The sequence below is a fragment of the Medicago truncatula genome, chromosome 7 (genome assembly GCF_003473485.1).
Source record: "Medicago truncatula cultivar Jemalong A17 chromosome 7, MtrunA17r5.0-ANR, whole genome shotgun sequence".
In the NCBI taxonomy this organism is placed as follows: Eukaryota; Viridiplantae; Streptophyta; class Magnoliopsida; order Fabales; family Fabaceae; genus Medicago; species Medicago truncatula.
This window is the reverse complement of record NC_053048.1, coordinates 10,385,050-10,409,934: the sequence shown is the minus strand read 5'-3', so window position 1 is coordinate 10,409,934 and position 24,885 is coordinate 10,385,050. Positions and strand designations below refer to the sequence as shown.

Here is a 24,885-nt window from a genome sequence, read left to right as displayed (position 1 = left end):
GTGTATTATTAATTCTCTAGTGACTGAACATTTGATTCCAAATCCTTCTTAATGGGTTGGCTTATAGTTTTCTCTGGTTTCGCTTTACCACTAACTAATAATGGACTATCTTTGCTATGATCTACCTTCTAACAAACTCAACTATGAGCTCTAAACATTAAATTAAATAGAAGACAGAAAGGATGTAATAAAGGAAAAAAGATATTCTGAACATTGTTTGAAATGACCAAATTGTAAAAAAGGTCTTTCTTGTTGCAATCTTTAAGATTTTAAATTAAGGTAGGAAAAAACATGAGTACTTCACTGTAAAGATATTTGAAGAAACAAAACGCGAAATTGAATATCTTACAACTACTATGTCATTAAATTAAATCATATTCAGAGTTTAGACATGTACACTACCATGTCATAGCCACGAGCAACTTTTGCCTGAAAGAAAGAATCATGAGCTTCGGATACATGTAGGCTGAGCAAACGTAATGTGGGGTAGACTCTAGAACACACAGAACAGGATGCAGTATGTCTTGCATAATAGTGATTTTCAAAATCCTCAATTGAAGCCAAACGCGCTCCACACCCAGCAATGGGACAGAAGACTTCCCTGCACATAGCAATATGTTCCAAAATGAGGCGTGTATGCTACCATTTTATAAGTATAAATTCAAAACCAAAGATTAACTTCTAGGAAAAATCACAATCTTCAATAAACATGAGGCCATGTTTGAATTCGCGGTAAGTTTGGCAAAATTACAACATGTCACCGTTATGTTGATATAAGATACACTTTGGAGCTTCAACAAAATCGCGATGCCATTATGATTTCGTCAAACTCATCGTTATTTTAAACATACAATGTGGTAACACCAATCAAAAAATGTTTTTCCACATAAATGATTATAGATATAAAGTAAACATTTTCAAGAACTATAAGAAAGGTCTTTCACTAAGAAGCAAGTACTATAACTAGAAATAACAATCCATCATTAACTGTTCTCAATGGGTAATGATCTCAAACATGCATAGACAGACCTACTGCATGTTCCCTGAAACTTTTAAACTAAGTTAATTAAGAACAAATAGATGGATTGAGTTTATAGTTTCAACAAATAACAACATTGAAGAAGGTGTTTGCAAAGTATAGCTTTAATTATAAAATACAGAAAACAAATTACAACTGTATATCAATCAACATGAAATTTACCAAATATCTACTTCAATCAACGTCATAGAAAATGGTCAGGTCACAATTATGTTATAAGCAAACATAGTTATTTGAAATTATGAACAAAACAGGAAGCTTTCATAAAACTGGAAAGCTTGATTTAAAATATATTCAGACGATGCACTTTATAGTGTATGGACATAAAGAAAAACACTTGAAAAATTTCCACAATTTTGTAGTTTTAGTACACTCCTAACATCCATGCAACAAGACACGGAGGCTGAGAATAGCTTATGCTTCCTTCCTTATTCCGAAAGAAGAAAATATCTGCAAATAAAGTACAATTTTCAGGTTATTGTTATTTCAGCAGTAGCCTAAAATAAATATTCATTTGTAATTCACCTTGAACATAATAATATTCATTTCCAATATCACTCACTCAATACATTAATTGCTTTCAGAGAAACAAAAGGAATTAAAATCACAACAATTGATCTCCAAGTACATTGCATTCAAAAGATTATCTACACAACCAGAGTTCAAGAGAAGTATGTGTTGTTGATAGTAGAAATGAAGTTGCAAAACTATTTTTAATTGAATTTGGGAAATACTGGAACTATGTTTTTATTATTAATTAAAAATTCAGATTTCTATATGGAAAAGATAAAGAAGCTTGTATAACATGTTCTTGCAGAAAAGTCAGCATGTAAAAGTTTCACAGGTGTACAATTTATAGTTAATAACAATTGGTGATAAGCCTAAGTCTCTAATTATATCCATTGAGTTTCAGGGATCATGCAATAGATGAGCAATTTGGTTATCATTGCTAATAAACTATTGAAGAGGGAGAAGAGACTTAAACTCCACCAAAATCTGATTTGAAACATGGCCAGATGCAGTAGTTGCAAAAACCAATTTGAGAAGTCCGATCTTGTAATTGTGATGTTTTTGTCACTTAAAGTAGAATAATTGTCTAGTTTTAATCAATTAATTTCTTCCATGCTTACGAGTTTTATAGGAAATACTGGTATCACCAATGTCATTTGCCCTGTAATATTTCACCAGCTAACTCAAATGGAACTAACGTAAAGAGACAAGATTTAGAGCTAACATTTCAAAGATCTGATAAAACATACCTAATGTAAAGAGACAAAAAAAACATAGGGAAGGAAGCAATGTGTCAAGACTTCAGCCGTGGGATAAGTATAAGAGACAATTTAATGATTAAACAACATGTTAGTGTTCTATCTGTTGTGAAAACTATAAACTCTTAAGATCCTATTAGTTGCTGGTTCGATCAAGAAAAGCATAAAGAAGATGTCGTAATTTTGTTACTATCACGATAATCCAATAGATATATGAAGCAAGTTAATAGTTTGGACACTTCCTAAGCCTGTAATTAGAAAAGAAATAGTAATTCTAATTCTAAACATAAAATTCTCAAAAACCATCCCTTTACAGTGACAACAGTGGAGCATTTCAAAATCTATAATTGCCAAAATTGAAAGTGAAGGAAGTGCAACTAAGGAACCTTAGTTCTATCTAATTAACCTTAGTGTAAAAAACTAAATGTTCAACATTGAAACATCTTTGTTTCACATATATTTGAATTGAATGTAGAATTCTACTCACACCCCAAGATACTTTGGTTTTGAGTTCACATGTAAGATATTTCAAGCTAAGAAAAATACATTATTTTTGTTATATTCACTTGGTAACTTCAAAAAACGTAATTGTCCACACATAGTTTCAAAAGAATATTACGCGAATATATTTAGGGAATTATAATGCACAAATTGATGAGTAAATGCACATTCGTAAGTTGACATTTTAAAATATTAATTTCTCAAAGAACTAAATCTTAAAACAAAAACCACTTACAGAGTTCAAACTTTCAGCACAACACTTTCAGAATAGTGCCGAATGTATCCATGCTCCCTCAGTTGTGAGCAGTTTTCTTTCACATGTTTCACTCCTTTCTCTGTGACATCATTACAATTGTTCACAAATAGTTTCAAAAGTCCACAACAATACTTTGAGATCACATAGAGTGTTTTACGAAGTTCACTTCAAGTAGATTCACTCTTGAACAGTGGGCTAAATTTAAATGCCTAATATTAGAACACCTCCTTAAAACTTGACAAATGCCTTCCGATATGTGATTGCAAGAGTTCAAATCAAACAGCTTCAAATTAGGAAAAATGGAAGAAAACATTATGATGTGTTCATCCCTTACCCATGTATTGTAAGCCAAATAGAGAGACTTCAATTGAGGGTATACACCAAAATCCGGCAAAGAATCAGAATTGTCTAAACTCTTACTCCCTATATTTTCCATTTTGATCTCACTAAGTGAAGGACAATTCCTAACGAGTGCAAACAAGGATGAATATGTGATCTCCAAACATTGACTAAGGTTTACAGACACTAAATCACCAATAAACAAAGAAAACTCATCAACATAGTGATCATTCAGGAAAATGGCATGTTCAAGATCCATGTGTTGCAAACCTCGACACTTAGATGACAAACAAAAGATTCCAGCATAGCTTTAGTCCAAGCAATATCTGAGGGCAAGCCTCGTCAAAGGTAGACCTTCCCTCGCAATAGAGTAGAGCATTTCATCAGAGATATCCAGAGATCTCAAAGAAAGAGAAGTCAAACCCTTCAAACTCACCAGCGAGTCAATAAAATCTGAAGTAACTTTAAAATGCGAAATATCATCATTAGAAATAGAATTTTCAGAGTATGTTCGATTGCAAAACGATAATGACTTCAATGTTGGTCTCTCACGAATAGCAGAAGCAATTCCAGCAATAGTTATTTGATCACACTCAAACAAGGTAACATCTTCAAGAAGCTTACAACTGTTGAACAAGTAAAAGAGTGACTTGTCACTCATGGGAAATCTACAAAGTTTAACCTTACGGAGTTTGACTAATGCAAGTGAAAGAGCCTCTATCCCATCACAATAGTTATTGTAATTTTTATATATACTTTTCCAATCTGAAGGGAAAATGAGGTTGAGTTCTTCAAGCAAAGGAAAACATTCTGCGATAAGAAACAAGTCAGTAGTATTAAAATCATCAATGTCGGAACAAGTGAGAGAGGTCAAAGTTCTAATATTTTGAGAGAAAACTCGCAACCCATTTGCGGGAATGGTGCATTGGTAGGAAATATCGAGTGATGTGAGTTTCTTCAAAGGAAAACGAGAGACTTTGCAAAGAATTTTGTCGAGGTCAGGGTAAAGGAAAGGATCGAATTTGAGAGAGGTTATGTCGGTGAATCTTTTGAAGATGGGAATCATGCCTCTAGAAAATGGGACAGAGAGTGATAATCGAAGAGTGTTGGTGATGGAGAGGAACTGTTTGGAGACAAGGGATAGAGAATTCAAGATATATAATGAGTAATAATCTAAATTGTTTTCGTCTTTGAGGATGAATCTGAAGATCAATTCCCAACATTCATTAGGTAAATCTGAAGAAACCGCTTGTTGTGATGATTTCGTAGAAGAACTTCTCTTCCTTTTCATTGTGGATTGTATGTGAAATTAGGGTTTTGAGGAATGAAAATTGGGAAGAGAAAGAGGTGAATTGGAAAAATGGATGAAAGGTTGAGGTTGGTGATTTTGGAGGAAGATGATGATGATGATGGTGAAGCTTTAGAGTTAGGGTTTGGAAAAACACGATTCAAGACAGTGAGATACTGTAAGCGTTCGTTCGTTTCTGAAAATGCTTTAGATTAAACGACGTCGTTTTTCTCTTTTTTTTTTTTTGGTAGTATTTCTTACTGTATTTTTCATGAGAATTGTTGTTCCCACATATAGTATGGATGTGCTACACGAGTAAAATATCAAAATGCCCTTTGGCAGTTAACTGCCGAAGTTTTGAGTGAACCGGCGGCAGCAAACTACCGAGGATTTCCTCGGCAGTTAACTGCCGAGGAAAACTGATCATAACCAGAACGCAGAAACTCAGTTTTCTTCATTTGCTTCATTGTTCAAAACTTCTTCCAAACCATAAAAATTCTCCAAATTCGATTTTTCAACAAAATCAAGTGCATCATCTCCATTTAATCACAAGTAAGTATCTTGACTCATTTTTAATCATAATGTTAGTTTGGGTAGGTTTTTTTTTAAAAAAAAATGGTAGTTTTCATGTGGTTAGGGTTAATGTATGAATTGAATTTTTTATGAGTGCATGTAGTTTATAATTGAATGTAGTTGGTTTAATTGATGATTGAATGATGTTAGGGTATAATGTGGTTTTGATTGGTGGCAAAATAACACATTTTGAGTATGTTTGATACTTTGCACACAAAGTGTTTGATAAAATGTGTCAATGACAATTTTATTGATTATTTAGTTAGTTTAGGTATTGGATACGATCTTGATTGTAATTCGAAAACGTGTATGTTGAATTAAGTTGAATGCATATTGAAAAAGTGTATATTGAATTAGGTTGAATGTGTATATTGAATTATGTTTAGTGTAGGTTGAATGTGTATGATAATGCATTTGATTTTTTGCGTTTGAATGTTAATGATAATGTGTATGATAATGTTTAGGTTCAATCAATGTCTTTATTTTGGTAAAGTGGTTTAATGTGAAAGCGGTTATGTTTAGGTTATGTTTAGGTTGAATGTGAAAGTGTAGGTTTTGTTTAGGTTTACTGTTTGTTGATAAAGTGGTTGAATGATATTAATTTTTATTTTTTATTTTTTTGTAGATATGGCCGATCAGGACCCCATTGATCCATCGAGGATGATTGGTGGTAGGCGTGCCATGACTCAGAGCCACCGCAGGGAGAGACAGAGTGCCCACATCCCAAAGAGGGGTAGAGGTCGGAGGGGAGATGGCTCAGGAAGCTCTCAGGCTACACAGCCTGAGGAGTCACAGGTTGTTGACCCGTCACAGCCTGTTGACCAGACTGGGGTGGAGTACCTGAACTATCAGGATCAGGTACATCATGATGTGACGGACGGTGGATATGACCAGGATCATATACCACATGAGCAGGATGCAGGAGACGAGGATGACATTGCAGCAGCTGCTGCACCGGAGGTGTTACCTACGGACCCTCCCTTTCCTGGTGGACCGGCTGACTTGTCCTTGCTCCACTCTTATGCCGGTCATGCGGCGTTGCCACTCTGGTATAATTCAAATAATGTAAGTGTATTTTTTTTAATTGTTTTTTCTTTATGTTAAAATATTTTCTTTAATTTAAATGTGTGTTTGTTTAATTATTATATCCACTTTTATATGTGTTTTTTTTAATTGGTTTTTCTTTATGTTAAAATATTTTCTTTAAATGTGTGTTTGTTTTTATTATTATATCCACCTCTATATGTGTTTTTTTTAATTCTTTTTCTTTATGTTTAATTATTTTCTTTAAATGTGTGTTTGTTTTAATTATTATATACACTGTTATATGTGTTTTTGTTTAAACCAAATTTATTTTTCTATTATTTCAGGTTCGTAAGACCCGCGTGCTTAAACCGATTAATCATGGGGCGAAGATTCTCACTCTCGGACGCCCTAACGGGAATGAGAATTGGTTTTGGGATGCGCTTCAGCAGAGCGGGCTACATGACTTGGTCTACTTGGGGTACTCCACCGTGCCTCATGCCCTGCTGCTTACTTTATGCGAGAGGTGGCATCCGGAGACCAGCACCTTCCACATGCCGATGGGGGAGATGACTGTGACATTGGATGATGTCGCATGTCTCATGCATCTTCCTATTGAGGGGCGGATGTTGGCCCATGGGAAGAAGATGCCCAAGCATGAGGGAGCGGCACTGCTGATGACGTATCTTGGTGTGGCCCAGCATGAGGCTGAGAAGATCTGCAACCAGGAGTACGGTGGGTACATTAGCTACCCCAGGCTGAGGGACTTCTATACCTCGTACCTTGGTAGGGCCAACGTATTGGCGGGTACGGAGGATCCTGAGGAGGTTGAGGAGCTGGAGAGGGTCAGGACATACTGCGTCCGGTGTTACCTTCTGTACTTGGTCGGATGCTTGTTGTTTGGCGATAGAAGCAACAAGCGCATCGAGCTGATATATTTGACGACCATGGCGGACGGCTACGCAAGCATGCGTAATTATTCCTGGGGAGCTATGACCCTCGCCTACCTATACGGCAAGTTGGCGGATGCATGTAGGCCTGGACACAGAGCGCTTGGGGGGAGCGTGACACTGCTCACTGTAAGAAAACTGAAATTTTATATTTATGTTAACTTTATTTTTTTGTGAACTTTTAATTTTTTGTTATATTTTTCCGTGCGTAACAATTTATAAATGTTATTTGTTTGGTTTGTGCAAGCATGGTGTTTGGCGCATTTTCCAGGGTTTTTCAGTGTTGATCTCAACACTGACTACCTGGAAAACTATCCGGTTGCAGCGAGGTGGAAGCTCTAGAAGGGTCATGGGGAGGGGATCACGTATCGGTCACTGCTCGATCGTATACAGTTAGATGATGTACGCTGGAGGCCGTACGAGGAGCACAGAGAGATCCAGGACTTCGAGGAGGTTTTCTGGTATTCTGGATGGATTATGTGCGGCGTCCGTAGGGTGTACCGTCACTTGCCCGAGAGGGTTTTGAGGCAGTACGGATATGTGCAGTGTAACACCCCGTTTTCCCAATATACAAATTTCTTAAACATTTATCAGAGTAAAAACCATAAACGGGATATCACATAGAAACGTAATCCAAAAACAGTTAAATAATAATTTAACTTCCACATAATATCTTAACATAGCAGCGGAGTATTAGTTCAGAAATCATAAATCAGTTTGGCACGCAGGCCCCAACAAGTATCTCAAAAGAGTTTATCAAAGCATAAATTATCATGGCAGTTCACGTAAAAGAATGAAGCATGTTATAGCATTAACCCCATCCCGTTACGTATCAGAGCGACCTAGACGACACAGTGAGGCAAGGCCACTCACAGAAGCAACTGCACACTAAGCACGATCACCTGCAAGTTACCCATACGAAGGGCAACATTTTCAAGCAGAAGGGGTGAGATTTCATAATAAAATAACATTAATCAATGTAATTGCGAATCATAAATTAACATCATAATCATTCCATTATTAACTTTGCATAAATGCTAAACAGTTATCACGTAATCATATATCCAATCATTATAAACAACATAACATAATCAATGAACACTTATCACGTAATCACATATTCATTCATCATCAACAAGGCATCTTAATCATGACAATGTGACAATGCTCCTAGACTCCTTATATGCATGTGGTACCAATCGTCATCATAAGTATTAATATACTTTAATCGTGCGGAGGACAAAGCTCCTATAAAACGTGCGGAGGACAAAGCTCCTAATTTTCGTGGTGAGGACAAAGCTCAATGATATGCTATGCATGGACACATATGAACAAAACAACGTAATCGACTTATCAACATGCATCCAATAATTTGGAGCTAAACTTCATCATATACTTATGCACTTAGTTAAACAACGGAAGCAGCATAAACAAGTCACATATCAAGATGATATCATTATATCAATAGCACATAAATTGCATTATTATCACATCTTCTCATTTTGCATGAATATACAATACAATAGTTCTTATCCAATTAATATTAATATAACTTAAACAACTCTACAGTCTGTATTAAACAACATCACTAGGTCTCATTACCAGATAGGGGTTCACTCTTGATCAACTAGTGCGACACAGATCGCACAAACACATAATCAAGTTCATCCTGGCTGTACTCGCGAGGCGAGAGCTCTTACTCGCCATGGCGAGTACCACTCAACTCCCAAACTAAGGTCGTTCTGGGTTCCCTCTGATCCTACATTCATTCCTAATCAATACTAGGTATGTTCAGGTACTCAAGGGTATACAAGGTTCAACTAAAAAGGTCGAAACACGAAACATGACATGCTCTCTGCCTGAGCTCGCGAGGCGAGAAAGGGTTGCTCGCCATGGCGAGTTGGACCAAACAACTCGCGAGGCGAAGGAAAGGGGCTCGCGTGGCGAGCGATGAAGTTCATCACTCACGAGGCGAGGATCATCACTCGCCGTGGCGAGCGATGAACAGAAGCACGGGCAGACTAGGGTTTTTCTCAAAAATCCATCACACAACATGGTTCAAAGCCTAATTTTGATTCCAGAATTCATCCTAAACATATTCTAAGGTTAAAGGACGGTTTCTACATCAATCTAAACAAGTTTTACCGTTTGATCATCAATTTTTAGGGTTTTAACCTAATTCCAAAACTTTTCTAAATCAATCCTAACTTTGTCAATTAATCATCAGAATTACAACAATCAATGCTATTGAATTACTAGTCTCACCCTTACCTTGAATGAAGAAATCGCAGCCCTCACTCTAGGTTCCTCTTCTCTTGGTTTTTTCTTCCTTTTCTCCAAAAACAGTCGTACGTACTTTATGTTTTTCTAAACTAGGTCTAACCTTTTATATCTCCTCTTAAAATACTTATCTTATCTCACTTTCTCCCCCAACACTATCTAAAATATCAAAACAGCCCTCAACTAAATATTTTATATTATTTTCAAATCTTTATTCTATTTAACAATAAAATAAATCTCATATCATAATCAAATCCTCCAAAACTCATAACTTAACACGTCATCGATCAAATCATCAAAACATACCAAAATCATGCATATACTATATAATTATAATATAATTGCCTAATCTCGATTAAATAACGATTAAACGAAAGTGGGTGTTACATGCAGACCATCCCCAAACATCCGACTGATGTTAGGGACCTCCCCCCGCCTTCCATTGTGCAGATGTTCATCGACTTCCGCATTCACACGCTTAAGGCGGACGCTCGGGGTGAGCAGGCAGGAGAGGATACATGGCGGGTGGCGGATGGCTATGTCCTGTGGTACACTAGGGTGTCTCACCCTCAGATCTTGCCACCTATTCCAGGAGATCTTCCGAGGCCTGCAAATGAAGAGCAGATCATTGCAGAGCAGTGGCAGCGGTATGAGGCGAGAAGCTCGCCTGACACCTATGACATGGTTAGTGGCGCTGTTGCCTACGCTGATGCGCAGTTAGGCCAGGAGGAGGTCATGAGCATGACCCCTCAGCAGTGGTATGAGGCCATGACCCATATGAGGGAGCAGATCGCGCCGATTTTGACCAGGAGGAGAGCCCAGAGGCCGAGGAGGAGGCACCATCATCAAGATCAGGACCAGTAGTACTATTTTCCTTTTTTAGGACTTATTTTTTAGTTTTAGTCTTTTGATGACATTGAGTTATGTATATATGTATATTTGTATATTTGTATATTTCTACTTTGATGACATTATTTTTAATTTCATGGGTTTTTTTTACTTTGTTTAATGTGAAAAAATAGGTTGCTTTAATGTGCAAATATAGGTTGCTTTATGAACATAAAACATAAAAATAAGTTGAGAGTAGGAAAAATAGGGACGAGAGAGAACTTGAGAGAACTTGACAGAATATAATATAAGTGTCCCGTTGATTTGCTCGCAATTCGTGAAAGAAGAATTGGCGAAGATTTGAGAGAACTTGAGAACTTTGTGAAGTATGTTCAGTTTTCCTCGGCAGTTAACTACCGAGATTTTCTACGACAGTTTTCTTCGGCAGTTAACTGCCGAAATTTTCTCAAATCCGGCTGCAGTTAACTGCTGAGGAAAACCTCGGTAGTTAACTGCCGAGGATCTTCTGCACTACAAAATCTGGCAGAATCTCCTCTCATCCATTATTGATCTTATCTTCCAAAATTTCTTCAAATGTCTCTCAAATTCTCTCTAACAAACACAACCAAATCCAACAAACTTTATTCAACAAAATCACAAGTAAGTAATTATAATGCTATTAACTTACATTTTAGTTGTTATAAATGTTATTATTTTTTAGTTTTTGAGTACATTTATTATTTTTTAGTAGATTTACATGTTATAATTAAATTTTAGGGTATATGTTAGTTGATTAATGTTGTTAAAATATTTGCATGATGTTTATGTTATATGATATAAATTTTTTTATTTTAGCAAGAGTATATGATTTATAATTTTAGGGTTATTTTTATGAATTTTAGAGTGTATGTATAATGTGTTTTTGATTGATTGTTTTTAGTTTCTTATTGTGTAGATTTAAAACAATGGCGGGGTGGATCGACGTTCATGCGCAATTCGACGGCGGAGAACCTCAGAGGTTGAAGGTTCGGTGCCTTGGTGTAACGTTAAGAGGTCTCAAGGATACATTGACTGAATTCAACCAAGGAGTCAACCCCAGAGACACAAGGATGGTGGAACACATTTGGTATAAACGTCCAACACTCGACGAGGGGAGAGTATCATTCAGTTGGGTGGAATTAACGAACGACGAAAACGTGACGACCATGTTTTGGGAGCACAGCATGTTCCAGTGGATCGATATGCGGGTGAAGTTGCTTAGATCAACTGAAGATATCATCAAAAGTTTGATTCCGCCACAAGATCGTCATTAGTTAGGGTAAGGTGCATTCCAACTACAACATTTGTATTCCTTTGAATGAGGTAATTCAAACTTGTCAAACAACAGGACTCAAGCATTTCGCAAGCACCTCATGTTTCTCCTTTGAAAATATTAAATTTTTGTTATGCTGGTTTAGATGAAGGTATTAAGTGTCAAGGATTGAACCTCAATTCGGTGGCACTTGAATACCATCATCTAAAGCAAGCCTCACAAAAATTTATTATTTTCAAAGGGAAAACATGAGGTGTTTGGCGAAATGCTTGAGTCCTGTTGTTTTGCAGGTTTGAATTTATCCCATTCAAAGGTAACACAATTGTTGTGGTTGGAATGCACATTCCAACTGCAACAATTGTCTTACCCTGGATGGGGCAATTCAAACTTGTTAATCGGCAGGACTCCAGTATTCGATGAGCATCTTGGACAATGGTATTCAAGTGTCAAGGAATGCACCTCATTCTTTTGACACTTGAATACCATCGTTCAAGATGCTTATCGAATACTGGAGTCCTGCTGCTTAACAAGTTTGAATTTGCCCCATTCAGTGGTAAGATGATTGTTGCAGTTGGAAGGTAAATTTCGAAATGTAATGTAAAATGCAATGTAATGTGATAACATATATTTTGTTTTGAATGGAACAATAATTATCTTATTTTGTTTTCAAATTTATTTATTCCAAATGCAATTTTATTCTAAATACCATAATGTCAATCGGGCATTAAAAGCCATTACATTCATTCTTCCTCGTCACACAAATCAATCGGCTTGTCCGCTACAGTTCCTGCGGTACCTTGTTTTGGTTGAGGACCGAAGTAGCATGTCCTCCCGCTCCTCCTCAACCTCGAGTGATTTGTACACCGGCACCTTCGAACCCTTCTTTTTTTCGGAACCATCGCAAACAATTCCATGCCATGTCATAGGTGACTTTTCTTTTTTCGTCTCATCATCGTGAACGTTACCCTGATTCTGATTCTGAGACATATCTACATTTAAAAAAATATGGCGATCAATTCAACCTACACTAACCTAAACTATCCTAACAATTCTAACCATTCTAACCTAAACTATCCTAACATATCATAAAATCAACAAATCAATATAATCGAACCTATATAATCGAAATTTAACAAAAAATAACATACAATTCGACCACAAAGCAACTATTGCATAGGATTCAAAAAACTTACTTGTTTTTGTGATTAAAATTGGCTTCTAATGGCTTCAAATGACTCAAAATCGCACCTTCAAAAATTAAAAACGCAACAATGGAGTTTTGGAAACTCCTATGAAGTTCTGATCTTATAACATTCTCCTCGGCAGTTAACTACCGAGGTTTTCCTCGGCACTTAACTGCCGCCGGTGTCCTAAAAACTTCGGCAGTTAACTGCCGCCGGTTCCTAAAAACCTCGGTAGCAAACTGCCGAGGGGCATTTTGGTATTTTACTCGTGTGGCACAGCCAAACTATATGTGGGAACAACAATTCTCATTTTTCATTGAGAATTGCTGTTCCCACATATGGTATGGCTGTGCCACACGAGTAAGTTACGGAAATGCCCTTCGGTAGTAAACTGCCGAAGTTTTTAGGAAACCGGCGGCAGTTAACTGCCGAGGAAAACCTCGGGAGTTAACTGACGAGGAAAACTCAACATAACCAGAACCCAGAACCACAGGTAGTTTTTAGAATGATGAAGATTTCCTCGGCAGATAACTACCGAGGTTTTCTTCGGTAGTTAACTGCCGAAATTGTTTAAGTTCATATTTCCTCGGTAGTAACTACCGAGGTTTTCCTCGGCAGTTAACTGCCGCCGGTTTCCTAAAAACTTCGGTAGCAAACTGCCGAAGGACATTTTCGTATTTTACTCGTGTGGCACAGCCAAACAACATGTGGGAACAACAATTCTCTTTTTCATTTGGCTTAATAGCAATTTTAGCCATTTAACTTTCTCAAAGTTGCGATTTTGACTCTAAGTTTTGCACTTGTACCAGGTTTAGTCCCCAATCCCAATTTTGACCCGGTCTACGTTGACGTGGCACCATAAATGAGGTGTCACGTGTTATTTTTTATTTTTATTTTTTTGTCTCGGGGGGCCAAAACTGCTACAATTGCAAAACTTAGGGGCGATTTTGTAGTTTTTTTTTTAGGTGACCAAAATCGCAACTTTGAGAAAATTAGGGAGTTAATACTACTCTTAAGCCTTTTCTTTATAAGCCAGTTTTTTTTTACCTTATAAGCTCATCCATTTTTTTCTCTTCGAGCACTCAAAATGGATGATTTATCATATGTTTGGTAATACATATTTTTGACCGTATAAACTCATCGAATGTTTCGTAAGACATATTTTTGTACCTTATAAGTTCATTTGACTAAAAATTATTCGTTTAATAATGATCATTTTCTCATGAGTTTATTGTTTATTTTTATAAGCTTATATTGGTTTGTAACAAGCTAATTCAAATAACTTATATTTATTCAAAAAAAAAATCAAATAACTTATATCTTATCACTTTTATCTCAATTTTACCCCTACAATATTAATTGAAAAAATAATTTTTAATCAAATGCAATATTTTTTCATATGTTTTTTCATATTTTTAAGCTACTTTAAAAGTTAATTTTTAAGCTACCTTAGAAACTTAAAGGACCTATCTGAAATAAACTTGAAACTTAAAGACTTATCTGAAATCTTAGAAACTTAAAGGACCTATCGAAACAAACTCAAAACTTAAAGGACTTATCTGAAACCTTAGAAATTTAAAGGATCTATTTGAAACAAACATAAAACTTAAATGATCTGGGGAGGTATTTGGCCTTAATTTTATTAAAAACTACAAGTTTGATAAGTTAGTTAGCTTATCTACTATCAGCTATAAAGTAGTTTATAAACATCCGCTATATAAGCTAGCTTGTCAACTATCTGCTAACCAAACAGAGTTTTAAGGCCAATTTTTTTTGTCTTAAATCACCTCTCTAGATTGTTGTTCAAACACAATATTGGAACCAATCAATTATCTTTGGTCTAGGTTAAATGTTTAACCTGTACTTTTAAAACTAAAATCGAACAAAATCAATCTGACCATCAATGAGTTGAGTTGAGTTGAATTTAAGGGCAGGAAAAAATAATTTTCAATTCAAAATAGGGCTGGCAATGAACTGAGGCAATTCGAACATAGTTCGAAACTCGACTCGACAATTTGTTCATCGAACTTGGTTCATGAACCAAATGAGTTGAACTTGAACGAGAAATTAAGTTCGCTAACTAAATGAGCTGAACTTAAACTACATATAATTCGGCTCGTTTGATTCATGAGTTAACTTCTCCGAATCATATATACTCTACTTAACTTCTCCAAATCTCAATTTTTTTAAGAAATCAAGTCGTCATGAGTATGGATGTGTTTTCTAAAGTTGATGTCAAAAGAAGTTGTTACTTAGTGAAGTCATTAGCTGCCATAAGGAAATACAAGCTTTGAATGAGCTTAGCCTATAGATTAACTCAAATAGATGAATTGAATTTAAAAAAGAAACAAAACGAGAAAGGGTAAATTCAAATTCAATTCCAAACCTACTATAATTTAAATATTGTGAAGTGATGATAAAGAATTAAATTTGAAGAGTCATTGGATGCAAATGTCAAAGCTACACTGGATACATCTTGTACTAGTTAAGGTGTCAAAATCAATTAGCTAGTAACTATCAATGAGCTCACTACAAATATAACACGAATTCAATCAATGAGCCACGTAACATCTTATATCAATTTTCCTTGCAAAATTCCAGTTTTGATTTTCAACCAATGACCACGTAACAACAAACAGTTTTACACAAAATTAAATGCATTATTTCAAATCAAAAGCTACTAACTATGGACGAGTTTGTATTAAAATATACACCATCCATTCACTATTATAAGCAAAAAAACTACATTTTAGATTTATTTATTTAATTATGTATATGGTCTTTATCATAGACCACATACATCATTTAATGAATGAATCTAAAATGTTAATTTTTGCTTATAATAGTGACCGGAGGGTGTAGAGTTTAATAACCCCGACGCTATAATTTTTTTGAGAATTATTATGTTAGTATTTTTATTCTTTGTCAAATTTGAACTCGTATCTTTAATTTTTCAACTTTTTTAATCTCTTAACTCAAATTAGTTGGGTTATCCAACTCTCCAAAAATATAGTTGTGTTATTTAATATTTTCATACCTTGTCAAACTTCAATTTGTATCTTTAACTTTTCAATTTCTTTATTCTGTTAACTCAAATCAGTTGAGCTATATATTAAACTCTTGAAAGTCCTCGTGAGTGTAGCTCACTTGATATGAACAATGTATAATATATGTAAGGTTTGGATCACGACAAAAAAAGAACTCTTGAAAAATATAAGTATATTAAAACATGATTATATGTTATTTTAATTGGTCTATATACTATTAGTGCATAATAATGAAATCAATTTCCATTTAATTACTAGATCAAATTAAGTCAGTATTTTCTTTTTAAATAAAAGAAAAAATAACAAAAATATGAGAGACATAATTAACCTAATAAAAAAATTATAAATTAAATTAAAGAGTGTTACAAATTTCATATCTAGAACACTTAAATAAAGAACTAACACATCATAATCTGATCACCAGAAATATTTGTTTTCTCAAATAACTCCATCACAAATCACATGTGTGGAATTTGACTCATTGTTAAAATTGTGGAGTAAGTTTCATTGACCGATTAATACCAACATGCTACATTGATAGAGGTAAAAACCAAATAGCCATTAAGTTGTTGGAAAACAAAAATCGTTCAAGTTTGTGATGTATGTTTTTTTTATTTTGACAAAATAAACGATATTCATTCATTCAAATTGATAGAGTATATTAATACAATAGAAATTCAAATTTGCTAAAAACAAAAAGGATGAATCTGTGAACAAACTCACAACATCAATGTTAATAGCATAAAACGGCAAAGTACCTATGCCTACAAATATGACTAATATAACTTATTTTTGTCTCCGAAATACTCATGTCTTTGGATCTGCAACGTTAACGACACCAAAGTCATTGTCATTGATCGGATTTGCACTTGCTCAAAGCTAATCTTTCAACCTGAATCAAATAAACACCGCACTAAGACGGGAAATCAAAAACACACCGCACAAAGACGGGAAATCAAAACAAACAAAGTCGTTCAAAGACGACGAAATCACAAAAACAAACGAAAGAAAACAGAAAATATGTGAAATCACTTATTCAATTAGGATAAAAGGAAAAACAATTCGGAATCACCCCTCTGAAAAGAAGAAGAAGAAAGGGGTGAAGGTTAGAGTTTGAGGAGGAGAGAAGAGAGAGGAAGAAAGGGCTAGTTGTTGATATTGGCAAAAGACTACTCAAGAGTCTTTTTCTAATAATGGATTATTTTCAAACTCCTTCGATTTAATTTATGATAATGTTTTATATAATAATTTATGAATTTTCATTTACTCTATAAATATCAAGTCTTTACAAAAGGCAAACTTATTCCCACTTCATCCAACAAAGCTTATTCCCCTCCATTCAGTAATGGATCCAGAAATTTTGATACATGGGAACAAAATCATATACTATAAAATATTTATATAAACAAACATGATTTTTACATCAAGAATTTGGAGATTACAAAAACTATACTATTTTACATCAAGAAACTCAAAATACATAGTCATCTATGAAATATATTTCTCTACGAGTATTCATATTTTAAAATTAGATTGTATGATTTTTTTTCATTTTTAACACTATTAAATATATATTTGTTTAAATATATGAACAAACAATCATTCAATACCCAAAAAAATAAACATGTTGTGGAGGCAGCCCCCAAAACTCTACATGTAGATCCGTGGCTGCCTACATCCCTTCACCCCATTCCTTTGATGGCTAATGAATTGTTGAATTATACATTTAGTTGCCTTGAAAAAGGAAAAAAAATAAAGTGGTATGCTGAAGAAAACCAAATTTAACAAAATAACTCTTCCTCCTATGAACAAATGATGTCCATTTCAAACATATAACCTCTTCAACATAGCCTCCACAATCAGCCTCCATGTTTCTCTTCTCCTTGGGTTACCACCAGGAGGGATACTTAGAAATTTAAAAGAAATAATTTCAGTACTACAAGACAGAACGGTTACAGCGGCCGAAAGAAATCTATCATCCAAGTTAATGGTATACAACTTACTTTTAACAAAGTTAATCTTCCAACCATAGAATAACTTAAACCATCATGGTGAAAAACTAAGAAAATCTTACAAAATTGTAAATGTCTTTAATCAAAATTAAGCTTTAATAAGGTATAATATTATTCAAAAATTCTTCTGTTGCATCACTTGAGTTGTTTTCGTGTCCTCCTTATTATTCCACACCTGTATCCTATCTTTATCTTTAAGTAATCACTGAAAATGCCCTAGTCTTGCTTTCAAATTTTAGGTACCACGCAAGACTTATATTAATAGTTTAATATCTCATTTGGTCCCTACTATATTGCATTCATTTTTTAGACATTAAATTTGAAAGTGAGAGTTTTTTTAGAGGTATTAACCGGATCCACACAATATTGCATTTGCAGTGACCAAAGAAGTATTAACCCTATATTAATTATCTGTTTGTGGAAGATGTGTGCTATTGACAAAGGATTTTAAGGAAGAAAAAGACGACTGAAGAAGATTTGGCTGAAATTTCAAATTATATTTGGGACTGCACTTAATAGTATTTGTTGTTTATATAAGTGATATGGCTCCTTCTCAGAATTTCAATTTTCAATATTTCTTTTAGATGTTGAGTGATTTTTACTATATTGATCTATCAAGATTCAACGTTTCTATTGAATTTAACAATTTTTTAATAATAAAAGCCATTTGCGTCATCCTAGCCCGCACCATGTAGAAGCTATCATTTTTTTTGGTAGATAGACGAAATGGTAAAACTATTGTAAGTTCACACACACAAATGGATGTATCGAGGTTCGAACCCTGGTCATGACATCCGGCCTAATAATTTCGGCATTTTGCTTAGCATTAAGCATATTAGTGTCCACCTTGATATTCGTTCTTTTTAACTCGATATTCGGTATAAAGGCCGATTAATTTAAGGGATTCGAATTCACCATCTATTTGTAGAGTTCATCTCTGCTCCATTTAGGTGTCGTCCATTTATTTCATTATAAGGCATGGATGCATGACACGTGGCAAAAATAAATTCAAGTGTTGAGATTAAAATATTCATGAGAAGATTTAATCTTCGATGACACCGACAACATGTAAGGGAGGCTCTCCCCACTGCGGGGAGTGCGGGTATGCTCCATTTACCATCAGCTCCATTTACCCCATTTAAGGTCTTGGATGAATGACATGTGGAAAAAAAATGTTTGAATGGTTGAGATTAAAAATAAACAAAACATTATTTTTTTAGGCTTTAATATGTGTTTCGTCCCTGTAATTAGGGGTCATGTAAAAATCGGTCCCTATAATCGTTAATCCTGGCAAATTACCCAAGAGAGGTCCACTATTGGCAATACTTTCTTTCTCGTGATGAACATTCTGTTCATGGATATTGTTCACCCATTTATCTACACAATCTCGAATTGATGATGAATCCATGTACGTACAGAGTCTTAGTGTCAGAGATTGTGATGAGCAATAAGAAAAGAATAAATGTTGAAAACAACAAACGTTTTAAATTAAAGAAATGCATACAAGAAATTTCATCATATAAATTAGATAGCACATGAATAAGAATAGTAGGAATATATAGCTGAATTAGCAATAACAAAAGCTTAGACCATATATGATTCACAAACCAAATAATGCACAAATCAATAGCACCGATATAAAATTCACATACCACTGCTTAAACCGACGGCGACGAGACAACGGTTACCAGAAGAGGGAACGATGCATGGAGTGGAGAGGAGGATCCTGTTATTCAGAGATGAATGAACAGCGGCGATTGAGATGAACGGCGGCACAATCGACGGTTGTTGGCGCTGATGAGAGGGAAACGAAGAGGTTTTGAGGGAAGCTGAAAACAGAGCGAGTAACTTTCACTTATGAGAGAAGAGAAGAGAAACGCGTGTGCGTTCTCTATTTTTTTTTATTAAAAAAACTGAAGTTTTGTTTATTTTTAATGAACCATTCAATCATGAGTTTTAATCATATTTTAATGCAGTATATGTAAGGGATAATGCATTTGTATGCAGGGGCCGGGGTTCGAACCCTAGACACCCAACTTATTCACCTTTAAGGTGAATTTCTCTAGCCACTACGCTATTTGACAAAAAAAAAAAGAATAGACAAACTTTTGAATATTTTTTTTTTGAAAACTCGGTATCGGATCAAGAATCGACTAATCCGAGGGGATCAATCCCACCGCCCACTTGCGGGGACCCCATTTAAAGCCAGAGCAAGCTCTGTATGGACTTAGCCCACCGAAATTGGCTCCAGAGGGAATCGAACCTGAGACCTCTGGAGGAGCAAACTCCAAGATCCCAAGCCAACCACTAGACCAACCCCAAATGGGTTACAAACTTTTGAATATTAAGAACAAGTTTTTGGTAATGTATATATTTAATACTAAATTATTTAAAAAATAGTCATTTAAGATTTCTTAACCAATTTAAATTATTTAACTTAAAATAACGAGTAGTATATATCTATTTGATTATAGCAAACTTGTAACACATGATTATACACCTTATATAATAACAAAATCCCATGTGAAAACTTCAAGAGGAAAATTTCATTTTGACAAGTTAAAATGACTGAAAACTTGAACTTGGACCAAGACATATTCCAGCTATATATTACTATATATTAACAAAAACAACTAGTGGTTTGGAGGGTAACTAGGTAATTCAACTTATTCTCAATTATTATTTTTTAAGTTACTTTTAATGTATATTGATATTGATCTATTGTTTATATAAATAGAAGTAGAGTTGTGGAGACATTTGAATATTGCAAACTAGCTAATTAAAGAGAGGTAGAAGAGATGGAGAAAATAAGAATAGTATTTATGGCTATGGTTATGGCTTTTACCATATTTTCTAGTGGAGAATGCCAATTAGTAGAGAATTTCTATGTTTCAAGTTGCCCTAATGTTGAACTTGTGGTGGCTCAAGCAGTGACAAATAAGTTTACACAAACTATCACCACTGGACAAGCTACTCTTCGTCTATTTTTGCATGATTGCTTTGTTGAGGTATGGTATACATATACTTAATTCTCACAGTTCATATATATATATATATATATATATATATATTTTGTTCTTCAGTTCCTCATTTATTTGTATATATCTTCAAGTTTTTTTTATAAAGAAAAAATTATGCTTCTTCATATATGTATGTGTGGTTCAATTTCTTGATTCTTCATAGTTGTAGAATTGTTTCCTTCATTGATGATCAATGATCATTTGAAATTAATGAAATTTTAAGTGAAAGGTGTAGAAAATCTTGCAATTCTTCCAATATCTATGTGTGCTTCAATTTTCTACACCTTTATTGATATGTAAACAAAAAATTTACAAAAATTTATTTTAAAATTTTTGTTTAATAGTTTTTTGTCATAACGTCATATGTTCATTTGAACTTTTGTAAAATCTTTAAGACTTTTATGGCCGGTGGAGGCTTGCTTAAACTTCTTTTTCCTAGGTCTTAATCGTAAATATGTCATCCACTAAAAATTTGCATTAACGATGTATGGAAAATTGGAATGGTATGCGTAACTTATCTTTTACTAAAAGCTAAAAGTTCCATGTAATTTAACAAACCAAAATAAGTGTTTATAAACGATGACATCCTCATCTCACAGTGCGGTTGAAACTAACACAATTTCATAAAGAGTGGTGCTATATCCACCAAGAGAATTTTTAAAAAATGGATTGCGAAATTAATTGTAGCCTTAAAAAAAAACATTGAATAAACCTCACAATGTTCTAGCGATTCAATTTAGTTTCAAACAAAAAATAATAGTCAAATTTATCTTTAACTTGTTTAGATAATGGAAAAATTAACCACTCTATTAATTTTTTTTAGTTGTACAAAAGAGACTAATTAGTCTCCATATGAAAATATGAACTAATTTTTAGTCAGAGATTGAATTAAGAGCTGCTAGGAAATTGTGAGAGATTGATTCTTTTGATTTTTAGAAGCAGAAAATGATAGAAATATGCTATGAAATAGTCACCATACACATATGGTGGACGCAATAAACAATAATATCCCATGTCATAAGAATTTGCTTGCTAGCTAGAACTAGAAGAAGACATTGACTAAGAACACAAAATTAATACAACTTGGATTTGATTTTTCATTTCAATATAACTCAATTGCTGCCAAAATTGATTTGGTTTAGTTTGTTTGTTTTTATCCCAAAATATTAGTATATAATTGTGATACTCTTCTTAGCCACTAAATCCCTTTGGTTTAGGACTCCCCACAAATTACTAGGCTATAGTATTGATAGATCTGATTTTATGCAAAAAAAATATTTAATTTTCAATGCTGGAGCTATACTCCAAAAATAACTCTATTACACTCAACTGTTGGTATATACTGCACTCATTTGTCTGTGAACTAATAATTGGATAATTATTGTAAAAAACACAAATAAGCCAAAACAGAAATTTATACACTGTTTACGTTTAACTTATCCATTATTTATTTATTTATTTACACTGTCTATTTTCTGAAAAAAATAAAAGTATTTTGAATTTGGAATATAGCTTTTATTTATTTATTGTAACATATAGTCCAACCTTAAGAAAAATTAGGCTCAAGTTTTGGCTTTCTTAAAAATCGTTGATGACTTTAATACAAATTCACAAAACTGACTTGTCGGATGATGATTGTCTTGAATAAAAAACACGTTTAGATTATCTTTTATCCAACGTGAGACTCTTTAACAGACTTTTTCCCACGTTCGGATGAGTAAATCAAAACAATTTTGCTCCCTTAATTCTTTAAACTTTTTCAATCCTTCTTTTAAAAATGGTTAGGTTTGTATTAAAGAACAATTTTGATTTATAGGGATGTGATGCTTCAGTTATGATTGCTTCACCAAATGGAGATGCAGAAAAAGATGCAAAGGAGAATCTTTCTCTACCAGGAGATGGATTTGACACTGTGATTAAAGCAAAGCAAGCAGTAGAATCTGTATGCCCAGGAGTTGTTTCATGTGCAGACATTTTGGCAATTGCCACTAGAGACGTTATAGCCTTGGTAAGCATTATCATTTTATGGGTGCTGTTAACCGGTGCCCGAACACCGATACGGGTTAATGAACAATAAATTAATAAGTAGATCCATTAATTTATTGTTCCTTAACCGGTGTCAGGGAAACACCGGATAACATTACCCTTATTTTATTACAAAATTACAAACCCTAAAATTAAGTAAAAATCATTGCATTTCATTAACCCCACAAGAGTTTATTTTGATAGAGTATCACATTTTAATAATATTTAGAAGCTTCCTTCAAAAAAATAAAAAATATTTAGAAGCTTATAGTGACATCATGATATGCATAAAAAAAAAGGTTGTTTCAATAAAGAAAACTTAGTGAGTAATTAAATTGTCAAACTCATTTTTTTAGGTTAAATTGTCAAACTCATCAAAAGATATAATACATTAAAATGATTCATAAAAAAATACATTTAATTGTTTGCGTGTATTTATAAAGATCATACTACCAATTTTTATTTATTCTTGTGAGTTAGTAAGAAAAAAAATAGTCTGTGTTTTATTTGAAGCTCCGCGGCAGTTTACTGTCGATGGAAAATAACCACATCGATAGTTAACTACCGCATATTTTATTCACCGGTAGTTAATTGTGAATCAGGTTATTTTCGTAAAATACTGATATTTTTTAGCAAACATTGAAGTGTGAACAACAATTTTCTACTAGCTATTGGACAACCAAACTATATTTGGTTTGCTAATTTTCCAGTTGTTATTTGCACCCCCACACTTGTGAACTTGGGTGGCTTTTTGTACATAGTCTTTCATTTTAAAAAACTATTTCCTTTCTTGTTTATCTAAGACAATACCTTCACTTGTTCTTGAATACAAAAATAAAATAAAAAAATACTATAAAATTTGTTTCATACTCATAAAATAATTATTACAAAATAAAATCCAAACTAATTAAAGAGTAGTTTTAATCATATCATTAATAGAAGATGTAAGTAGTAAAATTGACTATTTTATTTTATGGGTGTTGGTTAAGACTTTGGAGTGTGATACTCCTCAAAATTTCAGATTCGGTTTTATCCGATGTCAATTCGGGTGGACAAGTTTTACTTCCTAATATATTTTTTTTTGGTGTATTTTAAACCACTTCATTTAATTAATTATTTGTCGTCTTATAATCAAAATCGAATTGATGTATATTATTATATTCAACTATGTATCACAGCTAGGAGGTCCATCATTCAGCGTTGAACTTGGACGAAGAGACGGACTCAATTCCAAAGCATCAAATGTTGAAGCAAATCTTCCAAAACCAACTTTCAATCTGAATCAACTAAACACTATTTTCTCCAAACACGGCCTAAGCGAAAAAGACATGATTGCACTCTCAGGAGCACACACCGTAGGATTCTCACATTGTGACCAATTCACAAACCGTTTATACTCATCTCAAGTGGACCCCACTTTGGACCCAACCTATGCTCAACAACTAATGTCAGGTTGCCCTAGAAATGTTGACCCAAACATTGTGCTTGCCCTTGATACTCAAACTGAACATACTTTTGATAATTTGTATTACAAAAATTTGGTTAATGGAAAAGGGTTATTAAGTTCAGATCAAGTTTTATTCACTGATGATGCTTCAAGATCTACGGTTGTTGAATTTGCTAATGATGGTAGTAAATTCTTTGAGGCATTTGTTGTGGCTATTAAGAAGCTTGGAAGAGTTGGGGTAAAAACTGGTAAAGAGGGAGAGATTAGGAGAGATTGTAGCAAATTTAATTAGTGTGATGGTGGCAAAAAAATATAATTAGTTTGTATATGATTATTGAGTGATGGTGATCTAAATGTATTATATTATTAACAATAATAATATTACATTCCAAGTTTGGATAAATTTCTTTTACTTGGTTGCTTGTGTTCATTAAACTAATTCAATTATGTAGTGATGATGTATGCTTTCACGTTTTAACTTGTTTATATAAAT

The 24,885-nt window shown here is 34.0% G+C and overlaps 3 protein-coding genes and 1 long non-coding RNA gene across 15 annotated transcripts in view; 2 read left to right on the top strand and 2 right to left on the bottom strand.

Moving 5' to 3' along the window:
• Positions 1–4,915, bottom strand: part of LOC25497813 (zinc finger protein 511) — a 65,682-nt gene extending 60,767 nt beyond the window's left edge. The window contains exons 1-3 of one of the 12 annotated variants that reach the window (XM_039827623.1): positions 3,399–4,890; positions 1,411–1,489; positions 403–601 (exon numbers count right to left, since the gene is read on the bottom strand). In XM_039827623.1, coding sequence (XP_039683557.1) covers positions 403–601; positions 1,411–1,489; positions 3,399–3,402 — 282 coding nt within the window. In that variant the 5' untranslated portion in view covers positions 3,403–4,890. The other 11 variants (XM_039827624.1, XR_005643036.1, XR_005643035.1 and 8 more) reach the window with 11 other exon arrangements.
• A 1,013-nt stretch (positions 4,916–5,928) lies between these two features.
• On the top strand, positions 5,929–7,579 carry LOC120576955 (protein MAIN-LIKE 1-like). Its single transcript, XM_039827828.1, has 3 exons — positions 5,929–6,329; positions 6,635–7,319; positions 7,509–7,579. The coding sequence occupies exons 1-3, from the start codon at positions 5,946–5,948 to the stop codon at positions 7,577–7,579; spliced, it is 1,140 nt and encodes a 379-aa protein (XP_039683762.1). The 5' UTR covers positions 5,929–5,945.
• Positions 7,580–12,547: 4,968 nt separating this feature from the next.
• LOC120576781 (uncharacterized) lies at positions 12,548–12,908 on the bottom strand. The gene is made up of 2 exons (XR_005642853.1): positions 12,851–12,908; positions 12,548–12,646 (listed from the first exon to the last, which is right to left on the bottom strand). It is a non-coding gene; the product is annotated as an uncharacterized lncRNA (long non-coding RNA).
• Positions 12,909–20,658: 7,750 nt separating this feature from the next.
• Positions 20,659–24,806, top strand: LOC25497808 (peroxidase 55). The gene is made up of 3 exons (XM_024770657.2): positions 20,659–20,908; positions 22,737–22,928; positions 24,124–24,806. Exons 1-3 carry the CDS (start codon positions 20,699–20,701, stop codon positions 24,682–24,684), a joined length of 963 nt encoding a protein of 320 aa, XP_024626425.1. The 5' UTR covers positions 20,659–20,698; the 3' UTR covers positions 24,685–24,806.
• Positions 24,807–24,885: the final 79 nt, after the last annotated feature.